The sequence below is a fragment of the Macaca thibetana genome, chromosome 2, assembly GCF_024542745.1.
Source record: "Macaca thibetana thibetana isolate TM-01 chromosome 2, ASM2454274v1, whole genome shotgun sequence".
Lineage (NCBI taxonomy): Eukaryota > Metazoa > Chordata > Mammalia > Primates > Cercopithecidae > Macaca > Macaca thibetana.
The window spans coordinates 102,501,869-102,520,060 of record NC_065579.1 but is presented as its reverse complement, the minus strand read 5'-3'; the positions used below and the strand labels follow the sequence as shown (position 1 = coordinate 102,520,060).

Below are 18,192 nucleotides of genomic sequence, written 5' to 3'. Positions count from 1 at the left end.
AAATAATCAGGCCGGGCGCGGTGGCTCAAGCCTGTAATCCCAGCACTTTGGGGAGGCCGAGATGGGCGGATCACGAGGTCAGGAGATCGAGACCATCCTGGCTAACACGGTGAAACCCCGTCTCCACTAAGAAATACAAAAAATAGCCGGGCGAGGTGGCAGCGCCTGTAGTCCCAGCTACTCGGGAGGCTGAGGCCGGAGAATGGCGTGAACCCGGGAGGCGGAGCTTGCAGTGAGCTGAGATCCGGCCACTGCACTCCAGCCTGGGCTACAGAGCGAGACTCCGTCTCAAAAAAAAAAAAAAAAAAAAAAAAAAAAAAAAAAAAAATAATCAAACATTCTGTCCAGTACAAGGCAAGAAGAGGAAGTAAAAAGCATAGAGACTGGTAAGGAAGAAATAAAATTACCCCATTTGCCAAGGACATGGTTTTCTATGCAGGAAATGCAAAGGAATCTATAAAAATGATCATATAACTAGTAAGTGAGTCCAGGAGGATTGAAAGATACAAGATGAACACATAAACATCCATCGTATTCCTATAGATTAGCAACAACCATGTGAAACTGAAATTAAAAACATAATACCATTTACAATCACTCCCCCCAAAAAGAGGTGCCTAACATAAACCCAACAAAACAAGTATAACATCTGTACACTGAAAACTACAAAATGCCAATGGAAAAAAAAAATCAAAGAAGATCTAGCTAAATGGGGAGACAAAGCATGTTCATGAGTTGGAAGGCTCAACAAAGACGTCAATCTTCCCCAAAATGATCTATAGATTTAATACAATTCCTATCAAAATCCCAAACAGATTTTTTTTGTAGATTTATAGACAATTTATCCTATTATATATATAAGGCAAAGAAACTAGAAGAACAAAGTAAGAGGGATCACTATACCTCATATTAAACTTACTACTATTTGGTCACTGCAATACTTGAGACAGGGTATTGATGGAAGAATAGACACACAGATCGACAGAAGAGAACCGAGAACCAAGAACCCAAAAAGAGATCAACACAAATACCCCAAATTGCTAAAAGTAATTCAATGAAGAATAGATTTTGCAACAAACGGCACTGGACCAACTGGACATTCACAGACAAAAAAATTAACCTGAACCTAAAACCTCACACCGTATACAAAAAAAAAAAAAAAAAAAATCAAAATGAATCACTAATTTAAATATAAAAATATAAAAATGTTAGAAAAAAATACAGGAGAAGATCTGTATTGGGACCTAGTGCTTAGTAAAGAGTTCTTAGACATGACACCAAAACCACAATCCAAAAAAGAAAAACACAATAAAACAGACTTCACCGAAATTAAAACTTTTTTCAGTGGCTCACGTCTGTAATCCTAGCACTTCACTTTGGGAGGCTGAGGCAGGCGGATCTCCTGAGGTCAGGAGTTTGAGACCAGCCTGGCCAACATGGTGAAACCCCATCTCTACTGGAACATAGAGGCAGACGGAACATTTCCTAACCCATCCTATGAATCCAGCATTACCCTAATAGCAAATCTAGATAAAGACATTAGAAATTAAAACTATAGATCAATAGATCTCACAGACACAATACCCCCCTCCCAAAATATAAGAAAATCAAATCCAGAAAAGTATAAGAATTACACACCACACTTGGGTTTATTATAGTTCTGCAAAGCTGGTTCAACATTTGAAAATCAATCATTGTAGAGGTCAGGGTTGGTTTTTCAAGACTGCTGCCTTCGAGGCTCTGGGGTCCAGCTGTGGGCAGCTTCCCCATGGGCTCCTAGCAGGCCCAGCAGCGACCAGCTGGTCTCAGCTTCCAGCTCGCCGGTTCAGGGCAGTGGTGGAGATCCAAGAAGGAAAGACAACTATAATTGAAGGCCGTATCACAGCGACTCCCAAGGAGAGTCCAAATCCTCCAAACCCCTCTGGTCAGTGCCCCATTTGCCATTGGAACCTGAACCACAAGTAAAACTATGACAATGTTTTGCTGCTTAGCCAGTTCATCCAGCCTCATGGAGGCACGCTGCCCTAAAAGATGACAGGCCTATGCCGGGAAGAGCACTGCAAGATGGAGGAGTGTGTGAAGATGGCCTACCAAGCAGGTCTGTTACCAAATCATAGGCCTCAGCTTCCTGAAGGAGTTGTTCCAAAGAGCAAACCCCAACTCAACCAGTATCTGATGCGCTGGGCTCCCCACTCCCTCAGGCCCATCTACATAAAAGGCCTCCCCTGGAACAGGGTGCTCATGGCCTTGGGGTCCCCCCTCCTGAGGGACAATGTCTGCTACTCAAGAACACCTTGGAAGCTGTATCACTGACAGACAGCAGAGCTTCTAGAGTTCCTCCTGCACTATGGAGTAGGAGGCCCACTCACAAGCCCTCGGTCACAACTATAGTCCTGCCCCAACCGCCCCATGACGGCCTGGCCCCTCTGACATGTATGGACAGGTGACAGTGGGACGAACTTCAGTACCCTTGGCCTCCCCAGTAGCAATGCTGGGAGCTAGAGGCAGGCAGGGCAGTTGGGTCCCTCGGCAGCTGCTGTGGGGCTTGGGCCATACTCAGTGCTGGGAACAGAAGATTTTGCCCAATGGAATGTCATAAACTAGGCTCGTGGGCTTAAAGAAAAGAAAAGAAAATCAATCATTGTAATCCACCATGTTAATAGGCTAAAGAAACAAAATCAGATGATCATATCATTTGATGCAGAAAACACACTTGACAAAACCCAACATCTAGTGACTATAAAAATTCTCAGTTGCCAGGCGTGGCGGCTCATGCCTGTAATCCCAACAGTTTGGGAGTTTAAAGCAGGATTGCTTGAGCTCAGGAGTTTGAGATCAGCCTGGGCAACATGGCAAGACCCCGTCTCTGGCCAGCCATGGTGACTCTTGCCTGTAATCCCAGCACTTTGGGGCACTAAGGCAGGCAGATCACCTGAGGTTACAAGTTCGAGACCAGCCTGGCCAACATGGCAAAACCCTGTCTCTACTAAAAATAAATAAACTAGCCAGGCATGGTGGTGGGCACCTGTAATACCAGCTACTCGGGAGGCTGAGGCAGGAGAATCACCTGAACCTGGGAAGCGGAGGTTGCAGTGAGCCAAGATCATGCCACTGCACTCCAACCTGGAGACAGAGCAAGACTTTGTCTCAACAACAACAAAAAAAGGTAAAAAACTCTCAGCTAGGCATGGTGGCTCAGTACTTTGGGAGGCTAAGGTAAGCAGATCACTTGAGGTCAGGAGCTTGAGACCAGCCTGGCCAACATGGTGAAACCCCGTCTCCACTAAAAATACAAAAATTAGCTGGGCGTGGTGGTGCACACCTGTAATCCCAGCTATTTGGGAGGCTGAGGCATGAGAATTGCTTGAACCCAAGAGGCAGAAGTTGCAGTGCGCCGAGATGGCACTTCTGCACTCCAGTCTGGCAGATAGAGTGAGACTGTCTCAAAAAAATAAAAAACAAAAATAAAAAGTAATAGCTCTCAGCAAACTAGAAATATAGCAGAACTTCCTCAATTAACAAAGAACATCTACAAAAAACCTACAACAAACATCCTGCTTTATAGCGAGAGACTAGATGGTTTTCCTAGATAACTGGAAACAAAGCAAGGATGCCTTCTCTCACCACTCCTGTTCAACATTGTACTGAAAGTCCTAGCTACTGCAATGAGACAAGAAAAAGAACATGTACACATATTTGAAAAGAAGTAAAGCTGTCTTTGTTCACAGATGACATGACTGTCTACATAGGAAATCCCAGAGAATCTACAAAAATAAGTAAATAAATAAATAAAAATCTTGGAACTAATAAACAAGCATAGAAAGGCTGCAGGATATAAGATCATCTGCTTTCCTATATGTCAACTGCTTTCCTATATACCAGGAATGAACAATTAGAATTTTAAATTTTACACACACGCATACACACAGAGTATCAAAAAATTAAAGCAATTGGGGTTCAAGCAATTCTCCTGAGATTACAGGCATCAGCCACCGTGCCTGGCTTGTTTTGTTTTGTTTTGTTTTGAGACGGAGTCTTGCTCTGTCGCCCAGGCTGGAGTGCAGTGGCCAGATCTCAGCTCACTGCAAGCTCCGACTCCCGGGTTTATGCCATTCTCCTGCCTCAGCCTCCCGAGTAGCTGGGACTACAGGCGCCCGCCACCTCACCCGGCTAGTTTTTTGTATTTTTTAGTAGAGACAGGGTTTCACCGTGTTAGCCAAGATGGTCTCGATCTCCTGACCTCGTGATCCGCCCGTCTCAGCCTCCCAAAGTGCTGGGATTACAGGCTTGAGCCACCGTGCCCGGCCTTGTTTTGTTTTTTAAGAGATAAGGTCTCACTCTGTCGCCCAGGCTGGAGTACAGTGGCATAATCATAGCTCAGTGCAGCCTTAAACTCCTGAGCTCAAGTGATCCTCCCACGGCAGCCTCCCAAGTAGCTAGGACTACAGGTACATGCCACCAATCCCAGTGAATTTCTTTTTTAATTTTTTAGAGATGGGTTCTTGCTGTGTTGCCCAGACTAGTCTTGAACTGCTGGGCTCAAGTGATACTGTCACTTGAGGAAAACGTCAAACGAATCCCAAGTAAGGGACATTCTACAAAATATCTGACTAGTACTTCCTTGGAGACATGACAACTAAGTGTAATATGATAACCTGGATGGGATCTTGGAACAGAAAACGGTCATTAAAACTAAAGAAATCCGAATAAAGTATGGATTAATAACCACCACTATTATTGATTCATTAATACTAACGGTGACAGCCGGGCATGGTGGCCACACCTGCAGTCCAAACACTTTGGGAAGCCAAGGATTACTTGAGGTCAGGAGTTTGGGACCAGCCTGGCCAACATGGCGAAAGCCCATCTACTGAAAATACAAAAAACAGCCATGTGTGGTGGTGCACGCCTGTAATCCCAGCTACTCAGGAGGCTGAGGCAAGAGAATCACTTGAGGAAGCAGAGGCTGTAGTGAGCTGAGATTGCACAACTGCACTCCAGCCTGGGAAACAGAGGGATCTTCTGTCTCAAAAAAAAAAAAAAAGAAAAAAGAAAAAGCCCAGATTATTAAGATAAAGATCTACATAAATGAGGAAAAAATTGTCTAAATAAATGGAGAGACACTGTGCTGATGGACCAGAACACTCAATAATGTTAAGATGTTATTTTCCCCCAAACTAATATAAAAATTCAAAGCAATTCAATCAAAATCTCATTGTAGAAATTGATACAATTTCAATTTCAAATTGATAGATTTCAATATTTATATAAAAATGCAAAAGACTTAGAATATGCAAAGCAACCTCAAAAAAATAATAAAATTAGCCAGGTGCGGTGGCTCATGCCTGTAATCCCAGCACTTTAGGAGGCAGAGGCGGGCAGATCAGGAGGTCAGGAGATTGAGACTATCCTGGCTAACACGGTGAAACCCCGTCTCTACTAAAAATACAAAAAATTAGCCATGCATGGCGGTACACACCTGTAGTCCTAGCTACTAAAGAGTCTGAGGCAGGAGAATCACTTGAACCTGGGAGGTAGAGGTTGCAATGAGCCAAGATCACGCCACTGCACTCCAGCCAGGGAGACAGAGGTGAGACTCTGTCTCAAAATAATAATAATAATAATAAAATTAAGGACTTATATATAAAAAATTAAGGACTTATATTACCTGATTTTTAAGACTTACCATAAAGCTACATTAGTGAGGAGCACAATACAAATGTGAGAAGAGTTCAAAGGAGCAGAACAGAGCACCCAGAAAACAGACCCACAACTGATTTTTCTTTTTTTTTGAGACAGGGTCTCACTCCATCACCCAGGCTGGAGTGCAGCGGTGCAAACATGGCTCACTGCAGCCTCAACCTGCCAGGCTCAAGTGATCCTCCCACCTCAGCCTCCCACATAGCTGGGACTACAGGCAAACAACTCCAGCTAATTTTTTGTACTTTTTGTAAAGATGAGGTTTCGCCATGTTGCCCAGGCTGGTCTCGAACTCCTGGGCTCAAGCGATCCACCTGTCTTGACCTCCCAGAGTGCTAGGATTACAGGTATGAGCCACTGTGCCTTGCCCCACAATTGATTTTTAACAAAAGTATCAAAGGAATTCAATGAAAGAAGGAAAGTCTTTTCAAAAACAGTGTTGGAAGAACGGAATGCCCAAATTTAAAAACAAAGAACACCAATCCCTATCTCATACCATTCCAAAAAAACCTAAAAATCACCTCAACTTAAAGTTGATTTTTTTTTAAAAGTTTCTTTTTTTTTGAGACGGAGTTTCACTCTGTTGCCCAGGCTGGAGTACGTTGGTGCAATCTTGGCTCACTGCAACCTCTGCCTCCCAGGTTCAAGTGATTCTCCTGCCTCAGTCTCCCAAGCAGCTGGGATTACAGGCGCGCATCACCACGCCCAGCTAATTTTTTTTTCTTTTTTTGAGACGGAGTCTTACTCCGTCGCCCAGGCTGGAGTGCAGTGGCGTGACCTCAGCTCACTGCAACCTCCACCTCCCAGGTTCAAGTGATTCTCCTATCTCAGCCTCCCAAGTAGCTGGAACCATAGGCGCGTGCCACCACGCCCAGCTAATTTTTAGTAGAGTCGGGATTTCACCACGCTGGCCAGGCAGGCCTCGAACTCCTGACCTCAGGTGATCCGCCCCTCTCGGCCTCCCAAAGTGCCAGGATTACTTGCATCAGCCATGGCGCCCGGCTGAATTTTTGTATTTTTAGTAGAGATGGAATTTCACCATGTTGGCCAGGCTGGTCTCAAACTCCTGACCTCAAGCAATCCACCCACCTCGGCCTCCCAAAGCTAGGATTGTGGGCATGAGCCACCGCCCCCAGCCAAAATTATACAGTTTCTAGAAAAAAATCTTCACAACTTGGAGATAAGCGAAGATTTCTTTGACAGCATACAGACAGCAAAAAACATAAAACAGAAAAGTTGACCAAATTTCATATTTAAAAAACCATTTTATAGTTTTAACAAACTTCATCAAAATTTTAAAACTCCTGCTCATCAAAAGACATTAAGAAAACGAATAGGTAGGCTCTAGGCTAGAACAAAATATTCATGAAACAAATACATGACAAAAGACGAGCCAGGCACCGTGGCTCACGCCTGTAATCCCAGCATTTCAGGAGGCCGAGGCAGGCGGATCACCTGAGGTCAGGAGTTCGAGACCAGCCTGGCCAACATGATGAAACCACGTCTCTACTAAAAATACAAAAATTAGCCAGGCGTGGTGTCGCATGCCTGTAATCCCAGCTTCTCAGGAGGCTAAAGCAGGAAAATCGCTTGAACCCAGGAGACGGAGATTGCAGTGAGCCAAGATCGCATCACTGTACTCCAGCACGGGCAACAGAGGGAGATTCTATCTCAAAAGAAAAAGAAAACAAGTTGTTCTCAAAGAAGTAGAGAGTAGGCCAAGTGCAATGGCTCACACCTGTAATCCCAGCACTTTGAGAGTCCAAGGTGGGAGGACTGCTTGAATCCAGGAGTTCGAGACCAGCCTGGGCAACATAGTGAGACCTCGTCTCTATTTAATTTAAAAAAAAAAAAAAAAGAAAGAAAGAAAGTAAAGAGTAAAATAGTAGTTACCAGAGGATGGAGAGGGGAAGGGAGAGGAAAGCAGGAGAGAGATTGGTCAATAGGTGCAGAACTACATCATACAGAAGGAATAAGTTCTGGTGTTCTATTGCAAAATAGGAAGCTTAGCGTTAACAATAATAAATTGTATTTTTTTTGTTTTTTTGAGATGGAGTCTTGCTCTGTTGCCTGGACTGGAGTGCAGTGGCTCGATCTCGGCTCACTGCAACCTCCACCTCCCAAACTCAAGTAATTCTCCTGCCTCAGCCTTCTGAGTAACTGGGATTACAGGCGCCCACTACCACACCCAGCTAATTTTTGTATTTTTAGTAGAGACGGGTTTTCCCCATGTTGGCCAGGCTGGTCTCGAACTACTGACGTCAGGTGATCCGCCCATCTCCGCCTCCCAAAGCGCTGGCATTACAGGTGTGAGCCACCATGCCCAGCCAGAACTGTATATTTCAAAATAGCTAGAAAAGAGGTTTTTGGCCCGGCGTGGTGGCTCAAGCCTGTAATCCCAGCACTTTGGGAGGCCAAGACGGGTGGATCACGAGGTCAGGAGATCGAGACCATCCTGGCTAACACGGTGAAACCCCGTCTCTACTGAAAAAATACAAAAAACTAGCCGGGCGCGGTGGTGGACGCCTGTAGTCCCAGCTACTCCGGAGGCTGAGGCAGGAGAATGGCGTGAACCCGGGAGGGGGAGCTTGCAGTAAGCTGAGATCTGGCCACTGCACTCCAGCCTGGGCGACAGAGCGAGACTCCGTCTCAAACAAAAAAAAAAAAAAAGAAAAGAGGTTTTTGAATGTTCTCATCACAAAGAAATGATAAATGTTTAAGGTGATAGATATGCTAATTACCCCAATTTGATCATTACACAATGTATACATGTGTGAAAACATCACATTGTACCCCATTAAAAGGTACAAACATTATATGTCAATCACAAATTGTTTTAAATGGCCGGGCGCGGTGGCTCAAGCCTGTAATCCCAGCACTTTGGGAGGCTGAGACAGGTGGATCACGAGGTCAGGAGATCGAGACCATCCTGGCGAACACGGTGAAACCCTGTCTCTACTAAAAAAAATACAAAAAACTAGCCGGGCGAGATGGCGGGCACCTGTAATCCCAGTTACTTGGGAGGCTGAGGCAGGAGAATGGCGTAAACCCCGGAGGTGGAGCTTGCAGTGAGCTGAGAGCCAGACTCCGTCTCAAAAAAAAAAAAAAAAAAACAAACAAAAAAAAAAAAAAAAAAAAAAAAACACCAAATTGTTTTAAATGTGTCAAAACTTTGAATAGACACATAAAAAAGGAAGCTATGTGAATGGCTAACAAATAGCTGTAGAGTGCTGAACTCAACAAATGGCAAATTCAAAATCTGTGCATTTCGCTGTATGTAAATTTGACCTCAGAAAAAAATCAGAAACAATATTGAATTCTACTTAATGATATGCATGCTGAAGTATTTAGAGGTGAAATGTATTGAGATCTGCAACTTTCTCTGAAGTGCATGAAAACATAAGATGGGCCGGGCACAGTGGCTCATGCCTATAATCCTAGCACTTTGGGAGGCCGAGGCGGGCAGATCACCTGAGGTCAGGACTTCGAGACCAGCCTGGCTAACACGGTGAAACCCCGTTTCTACTAAAAATACAGAAATTAGCCGGGTGTGGTGCCGCGTGCCTGTAATCCCACCTACTCTGGATCCTGAGGCAGGAGAATCGCTTGAACTCAGGAGGTAGAGGTTGCAGTGAGCCAAGATTGCGCCATTGCACTCCAGCCTGGGCGACAAGAGCGAAACTCCGCCTCAAAAAAAAAAAGAAAAAGGTTGGGGCAGAGGAGGGAATACAGGAAAATAAAGGCAGTTGCTTCCCTGATAATGAAGTAATTTGCTCCCAAGTCACCCTCATCTGTATCAATCAAGCTTGGCCCCTATGGCCTGGAAGCTGCCCCAGAGACCAGCACAAAACCTCCTGAGAAGAATGGTGTGGCTGCTATGTCTCCTATACTCTATCCCTTCATGAAGCTATGTGAATTTAATGCAGGGTTAAAGGACATTGCATACCATGAATTTGATTATCAATCCAAAACTAAGGCCATTCTTCATGGCTGTGCATTGTTTTAACAGCTACAGCCTAACACCTAGTCTTTCCCTGTACTATTTTACAGTTTTAGCTGTCTTCATAATAATTATTACCAGTGTCATTAATTTCCTGTCTCTATGCATCATTTCCCAAAGAATCTTGGATCTTTGAGAATAAGGACAGTGAATTTAACACTCTATTTGGCTAGCTCCCACAATCTCATATAGTCCTCTGCCCAGAAACCAATAAATTAAATTTCTGGTACAGAAAAGACCATAAGGGTTGGGGGACAGGGATATGCAACATCAGAAGAAGGGGGTGAACTCTATGGGGCTCTTCATCTAAAAACATAACCCCATTTCCTAGAGTTGGAAAATGTGTTCTTTTATCACTGGGTAGTTTTCTAGGACAAAAAAAAAACAGTCAAGAAGGCATCACAGAAAATTAATGGTTTGAGATCAGAGAAATCTGGATTTAATTCCTGACTCTACCATTTGGCCATTCGCATGTCCCCGTGCATAAATCATGTAATCCCTCTAAGCCAGATGATCTCATCTCTCAAATGGGGACATCACCACCCATCTCCTACAGCTGTTAATGATTTAAACATAAGACTGAAATATTTATGGATTAAATGGTATGATGCCTTGGATTTTCTTTAATCCAGTAGGAATGGAGATGAAATAAAATTGGCCATGAGTTGATCATTGCTGAAGTGGGATGAGGATACAGAAGAGTTCATTAACTCTTTTTCCACTTTTGCATCTTTGTTTTCTATAATAAAATGTGAAAAAGAGGTCCAATGTACAAGATAAGACTATTAGATACTATTAAAGTGTTATAATTATTTGTGCAAATGTTGACATAGGGAACTTTTAATAGTGCATTTTAGGATCTTAATAACCCAAGGTTTTTATAAAAAGTTACCATTACATTTTAGAATACTCTGAATTAATATTAAACTTGGTCATGTTTTTGTATAAGTTCAAAAAACAGAAAGATTAAACACAAAAACCATTATAATATGCCTAGAACAATGGCTAACACAAGGCATAAACCACTTAATCACTTCCTCCCTTCCCAAGAAAGAGAGATGAGCCCATTCTCTGAGAAATGAGCCAGCATTTCAGAAAAGAGAAAGGTGGGTCCAACTCACCAGATATCTAGGCTTCCCTTCCCAAGGCCAGGCAGAATCCTTGGCAGGCAGAGCTGGGGAAAGAAAGAAGCAGTTTTAAGAAGCCAGCCCTACCAGGCCCATCATGAGGATCCCCAAGAGCCCTCTGAGCCTTGGCTGTGGTCACCTGAGCCTTCTCAGCAGACCCAGACCCCGAGCTCCTTGCTCCTACTGCCTTATGCTTGAGTCAACTTCTCTATGCTCTGCACCACTTCCCTATTACATCTTTACAGAAACACTAATCTTAATCAAATGTAGTAAGGTAAACTCGAAGCATTCATCATTTTTCTACCCTAAAAATTAGCAAAACTGTTGAGACAAGGCATCATTTCCCCCATGTGTTATGTGACTCCAGGTAGACATTTTTTTTCTTTAATTTATGAAAATGGACCGAGCACAGTGGCACGCACCTATAATCCCAGAACTCTGGGAGGCCGAGGTAGGCAGACCACTTGAGGTCAGGAGTTTGAGACCAATCTAACCAACATGGCAAAGAAACCCCATCTCCATTAAAAATACAAAAATTAGCCAGGCATGGTAGTGCACATCTATAATCCCAGTTACTCAGGAAGCTGTGGCAGGAGAATCACTTGAACCCAGGGGACGAAGGTTGCAGTGAGCAGAGATCACACCACCGTACTCCAGCCTGGGCAACAGCAAAACTCCATCTCAAAAATAGTTTATGAAAGAAAAGTCTGTGATTTAATAAAAATGTATTTTTAAAAAATGTCAGCCGGGCGCGGTGGCTCAAGCCTGTAATCCCAGCACTTTGGGAGGCAGAGACGGGCGGATCACGAGGTCAGGAGATCGAGACCATCCTGGCTAACACGGTGAAACCCCGTCTCTACTAAAAAATACAAAAAATTAGCCAGGCGAGGTGGCAGGCGCCTGTAGTCCCAGCTACTCGGGAGGCTGAGGCAGGAGAATGGCGTAAACCCGGGAGGCAGAGCTTGCAGTGAGCTGAGATCCGGCCACTGCACTCCAGCCTGGGTGACAGAGCGAGACTCCATCTCAAAAAAAAAAAAAAAAAAAAATGTGTCAGGCCGGTTTCAGTGGCTCACATCTTTAATCCCAACACTTTGGGAGTCTGAGGTGGGAGGATCACTTGAATCCAGGGCTTCAAGACCAGCCTGGGCGACAATGAGACCCACACCTCTAATAATAAAAATAATCATTGTGGAATTTATTGATTGATTGAGACAGGGTCTCACTGTTGCCCAGGCTAGAATGCAGTGGCGCAATCTCTGCTCACTACAACCTCCACCTCCTGGGCTCAAAGGATCCTCCCACCTCAACTTCCCTGGGATTACAGGCATGCACCACCACACCTGGCTACTTTTTGTATTTTTTGTAGAGACGGGGTTTCACCATGTTGGCCAGGCTGGTCTCAAACTCCTGACCTCAGGTGATCCACCCACCTTAGCCTCCCAAATGCTGGGATTACAGGCATGAGCCACCGCGCCCAGCCTTCCCTGCCATATCTTTGCTGAGGGGAAAGAAGAATGTTTTCCTGATCCTTGAATGTCACTGATTCTGAAAGTTCAGAAAAGGAACTGCGATGTGGTATTTCTAACCTGTGACCTGTGCCTTTGTAGAAGGGACAGAGTCTGGGGAAGGGAGTGCCTCTCGGGGAGGAGGGTCTTAGCAGCAGACCGAAGCTTTCTCCTTGACACTCTTTATTCCAGTGTGAAAGACAGGAACATACTGATAAGGCATACGTGTTTACAAGATATATAGAAGCTGGCCAGGCTCCGCATGGTGCCTCATGCCTGTAATTCCAGCACTTCGGGAGGCCAAGGCGGGCGGTAAGTAGTTCGAGACCAGCCTGGCCAACATGGTGAAACCCCATCTCTACTAAAAACGCAAAAATTAGCCAGGTGTGGTGGCGCATGCCTGTAATCCCAGCTACTTAGGAGGCTGAGGCAGGAGGATCACTTGAACCCACGAGGAGGAGGTTGCAGTGGGCTGAGATCGTGCCACTGCACTCCAGCCTGGGCAATGAGAGTGAAAAACTCCGTCTCAAAGGAAAAAAAAAAGCAGCTTATAGTTTGTCTCATCTATTTTTGAGCTCCCCAGAGAGTAATAGTGCAGTTACTATGGGGAATTAGGCTAAGGGTAGCCTTGTCCTTGGGTTTGCAAGAAAAAAAAGCCCTAAATGTGATAATGACATCACCCCTGCTGAAATCATCACCCCTGGAAAAACACTCTAAATAGACCCCAACAACAACTCTGGCTTTTGTACTAAGCTGATGAGAATGTGTCAAGTGATTTAATAAAGACATATATACAATTTCTCCTCTTGCATGCCCTAGAAAACCATCATCCTGGCCCCATAATATGTGCCTAAACTATGTATCTATCCAGAACTGCACATCTTTGTGTAAATGGAGCAGCATTTTAAAATTTTAAAAATACATAAAATTATAATCTTTTTTTTTTTTTTTTTTTTTTTTGAGACGGAGTCTCGCTCTGTCGCCCAGCCCAGGCTGGAGTGCAGTGGCGCGATCTCGGCTCACTGCAAGCTCCGCCTCCCGGGTTCATGACATTCTCCTGCCTCAGCCTCCCGAGTAGCTGGGACTACAGGCGCCCACAACCGCGCCCGGCTAATTTTTTGTATTTTTAGTAGAGACGGGGTTTCACCGTGGTCTCGATCTCCTGACCTTGTGATCCGCCCGCCTTGGCCTCCCAAAGTGCTGGGATTACAGGCGTGAGCCACCGCGCCCGGCCAAATTATAATCTTGTTTGATAACTGTCTTGGGTAATTTTCCAAGTTACTGTTTTCCTCACTAAAGTCAGGAGGGAAAAAAAAGCAATCTTACTATTTCAAGTTCTAAAGTTTTAGAAGTAGAAAAACTGAGTACCATGATTTGGCCACTCCCAGTGGCTACATCTGAGCAAAGCACAAGGCAAGGAGGCAAATCCTTAGAGTTTTCAGCAAAAAAAACCATCTAAGCCTTGCCCTTCCAGAGGGACAGATGGTTCTGATCCCCCTGAGCAGGCGGGAAAAAACTGAGGGACACAGAATAACCTCATACAGCTGAACTAAGGGATCCTACCTCGAGTCCCGGCTCTGCCCTTACTCCTTAGGTGCCTCTCCCCAGCATAAGACCACTCACAGGCAAATCATTCAGGGAGGCAAAGAAGTCCTCCAAGAAGGGAACAGGTGTTGAATGACAGGCACACTCCAGGACCTCAGGAGCAGGTGCCTCCGCCCATGTTGGACACATCTGCAAAGCACTTAGGGAAGTCAAAGAACCTTTCTAGCTCTGTGACCACAAATCACCTTCTTTGCCACTCACAAGAGGGAAAAGTTATTCTCCTTCTAAAGTTCAACTTAGTGTTACTGTCTTTACTTTTTTTTTTTTTTTGAGACGGACTTCTGCTCTTGGTGCCCAGGCGTACAGTGGCACGCACGATCTCAGCTCACTGCAACCTCCACCTCCACCTCCACCTCCTGGGTTGAATTCTCCTGCCTCAGCCTTCTGAGTTGCTGGGACTACAAGCGCACACCACCAAGCCCGGTTAATTTTTGTATTTTTAGTAGAGACAGAGTTTCACCATGTTGGCCAGGCTGGTCTCGAACCCCTGACCTCAGATGATCCACCCGCCTCAGCCTCCCAAACTGCTGTGATTACAAACGTGAGTCACTGCAATCCGGCCCACCATCTTTACTTTCTTTAGTTTTGCTATCCAATTGAACTGGTCTTGGCACAGTAGGCAGAGACAAAGCCCACCACCCTCAAAGAGTGGATGGAAAGAGGCATAAGGGCTCCCACACAGGACAAACAGCTACATGCTGGACGATGGCTTGGCGAACTACACACAGGCCAAATCCAGCCTGTCACCTGTTGTTATACCACCCAAGGGCTAAGAATAGTCTTTACTTAAGAAAAAAAAAAATTTTAACATAAAGATGATGTCTCACTATGTTGCCCAGGCTGGTCTCAAAATCTGGGCTCAAGTGATCCTAGCCTCAACTTCCCAAAGTGCTGGAATTACAGGTGTAAGCCACCACGCTGGGCCAGTTTTTATATTTTTAAATGGCTGGAAAAAAAAAATCAAAAAGAATATTTCATAATGAAAAGTATACATGAAATTCAATGTTCTTTTTTTTTTTTTTTTTTTTTTTTTTTTTTTTTTTTAGACAGAGCCTCATTCTGCTACCCAAGCTGGCGTGCAGTGACACGATCTCGGCTCATTGAAACCTCTGCCTCCAAGGTTCAAGCAATTCTTGCACCTCAGCCTCAGAGTAGCTGGGATTACAGGTGTATGGCACCACGCCCAGCTAATTGTTTTTTTTTTAAGTAGAGATGGGGTGTTGCCATGTTGACCAGGCTGGTCTTGAACTCCTGGGCTCAAGGGATCCATCCGCCTTGGCATCCCAAAGTGCTGGGATTACAGGCGTGAGCCACTGCACTCAGCCAAAGTTCAAATTTCAATGTCCATAGAGAAAGTTTTATTGGAACACAGCAATGCTCATTCGCTTACCTATAGTCTTTGCCTTCACACACCAGCAGACCACTAGCTGTGTGGCCTACAAAGCCTGAAATATTTACCACCTGGCCTTTAAAAGAAAATATTTGCGAGACCAGGTGCAGTGGCTCACGCCTGTAATCCTAGCACTTTGGGAGACCGAGGCGGGAGGATCCCTTGAGCCCAGGAGTTGGGAGACCAGCCTTGGCAACATAGGGAGACACTGTTTATTAAAAAAAACCAAACACAAAAAGTTTGCCGAGCCCTGTTCTAGACTGCTCCTGTTGGAAGTCATTTGGGGCCAGGCACAGTAGCTCACACCAGTAATCCCAACACTTTGGAAGGCCGAGGCGGGTGGATTATCCGGGGTTAGGAGTTCGAGATCAGCCTGGCCAACATGGTGAAACCCAGTTTCTACTAAAAATACAAAAAAATAGCTGGGCGTGGTGGCATGTGCCTGTAATTCCAGCCACTTGGGAGGTTGAGGCAGAAGAATCACTGGAACCTGGGGGAGAAAGGTTGCAGTGAGCGGAGATCGCCTACTGCACTCCAGCCTGGGCTACAAAGCGAGACTCTGTCTACAAAAAAAAAAAAAAAAAAAAAAAAAAAGTGTTTTGGGCCGGGTAGGGGGGCTAACACCTGTAATCCCAACACTGTGTGAGGCCAACGCAGATGGATTGCTTGAGGCCAGGAGTTCGAGACCAGCCTGGCAAACATGGCGAAATCCCCTCTCTACTAAAAATACAACAGCCGGGGTGGTGAGGCGCCCCCTGTAATTCCAGCTACTCCGGAAACTGAGGCACGAGAATCACTTGAGCCTGGGAAGCGGAGGCTGCAGTGAGCCGAGATCCCGCCACTGCATTAGGGACGGATTCAAAAAATACAAAAATGCAATATACACCGGGCGCGGTGGCTCACGCCTGTAATCCCAGCACTTTGGGAGGGCGAGGCGGACGGATCACGAGGTCAGGAGTTCAAAACCAGCCTGGCCAACATGGTGAAACCCTGTCTCTACTAAAAATACAAAAATTAGCCAGGCGTGGTGGAGGGCGCCTGTGATCCCAGCTACTCGGGAGGCTGAGGCAGAGAATTGCTTGAACCCAGGAGACGGAGGTTGCAGTGAACAGAGATCGCGCCACTGCACTCCAGCCTGGGCGACAGAACGAGACTCCGTCTCAAAATAAATGATATAGTAATATAAAATGCTGTTCTTCAGTTGCACTCTGCACATCTCTTTTTTTTTTTTTTTTTTTTTTGAGACGGAGTCTGGCTCCCCCAGGCTGGAGTGCAGTGGCGCGATCTCGGCTCACTGCAAGCGCCGCCTCCCGGGTTTACGCCATTCTCCTGCCTCAGCCTCCCGAGTAGCTGGGACTACAGGCGCCCGCTACCTCGCCCGGCTAGTTTTTCGTATTTTTTAGTAGACACGGGGTTTCACCGTGTTAGCCAGGATGCTCTCGATCTCCTGACCTCGTGATCCGCCCGTCTCGGCCTCCCAAAGTGCTGGGATTACAGGCTTGAGCCACCGCGCCCAGCCGACTCTGCACATCTCAAATGCTCAACAACCATAAATGGCCAATGACTGCCGGAGTGCACAAGTGCAGGAGGCCCGGCGAAGAGTCGTGGAGTGAGCACCGTGGAGACTGTACGGGACACCTGGGGAGGAACCTGGCCCTCCAGGGGAGTAAGAGCCGCTGTAGGGGTAGTCAGCGCCTCACACAGCTCGCACCCCGCGTGCAACTCTCGCGGATACGGCCGACGCCTGCGCGGCGCCTGCGGCTGGAGCACGGGGTGGGGGAGGCGGTCTCGCTGCCCGGACTCACCTTCAGTAGCCGAGCCCAGAAGCTGTTCCCGCGGGGCCCACATCTGCGCGCGCACGCACGGACCAAACGAAGTAGCACCACCGTGTCTGAAACGGATTCGAACGCGCACCGCGGGCCACTGGCGGCGCCAGACGAAGCACAACTGGAGGAAGTGCGTCACCGCGCGGCGCGCTGCCTGCCGGGAAGCGTAGTTCTCGGGGCGGAATGCGACTTGTGCAGGGCGAGAGAAAATGCTGAGGCGCACTTTGACCCTCTAGGTCCCTCTCGGGCGCAGTATTTGGGGTTGTGTTTACCACAGGTACCCATAAGCAAAATATAGTGTTGTTTTCCATGGTTGTAAACATTATATAAATACACTTACAACGTAAGAACGCCTACTACTAGCTCTTTTGCACACTTCTATAATGACACGTGTTGACCTGTTATTGTGTGTTCACTGCTGTGTGGTGTCTGATGTAGAAATAGACCAGGACGGGCCGGGCGCGGTGGCCCAAGCCTGTAATCCCAGCACTTTGGGAGGCCAAGGCGGGCGGATCAAGAGGTCAGGAGATCGAGACCATCCTGGCTAACATGGTGAAACCCTGTCTATACTAAAAAAGATACAAAAAATTAGCCGGGCGTGGTGGCGGGCGCCTGTAGTCCCAGCTACTTGGGAGGCTGAGGCAGGAGAATAGCGTGAACCCGGGAGGCGGAGCTCGCAGTGAGCAGAGACCGTGTGCCACTGCACTCCAGCCTGGGCGACAGAGCAAGACTCCGTCTCAAAAAAAAAAAAAAGAAAGAAATAGACCAGGACTCCAATTGGACAGACTTATGCGTATCCATGGAGACCTTCTCTAGGACAGTGGTTCCCAAACGTTTTGTTGTTGAAATCCTTTTAGACTCTTAAAAATTACTGAAGACCCCAAAGAGCTTTTGAAACAGCCTTTGCAACATTATAACTAAGGAAATTCGGATGTTATAGGAGTTATTAAGAAATTATTTTAGGCAGATAGAGAAGAAAAGGGGGCCTTGGTAAGTTTTTGTTTCTTTTTTTCTTTTCTTTTTTTTTTTGAGACGGAGT

General features: G+C 46.0%; 1 protein-coding gene and 1 pseudogene across 5 annotated transcripts in view; one reads left to right on the top strand and one right to left on the bottom strand.

The window, feature by feature from the left end:
* ZNF589 (zinc finger protein 589) overlaps positions 1 to 17,257 on the bottom strand; it is a 95,000-nt gene extending 77,743 nt beyond the window's left edge. For 4 of the 5 annotated variants that reach the window (XM_050781036.1, XM_050781038.1, XM_050781039.1 and 1 more), the window contains exons 1-2: positions 17,133 to 17,257; positions 10,822 to 10,874 (exon numbers count right to left, since the gene is read on the bottom strand). In XM_050781036.1, coding sequence (XP_050636993.1) covers positions 10,822 to 10,874; positions 17,133 to 17,175 — 96 coding nt within the window. In that variant the 5' untranslated portion in view covers positions 17,176 to 17,257. Of the gene's footprint in view, positions 1 to 10,821; positions 10,875 to 17,132 lie in introns of those variants that run through there. The other variant, XR_007723514.1, reaches the window with a different exon arrangement.
* On the top strand, positions 710 to 3,152 carry LOC126947745 (39S ribosomal protein S18a, mitochondrial-like; annotated as a pseudogene).
* Positions 17,258 to 18,192: the final 935 nt, after the last annotated feature.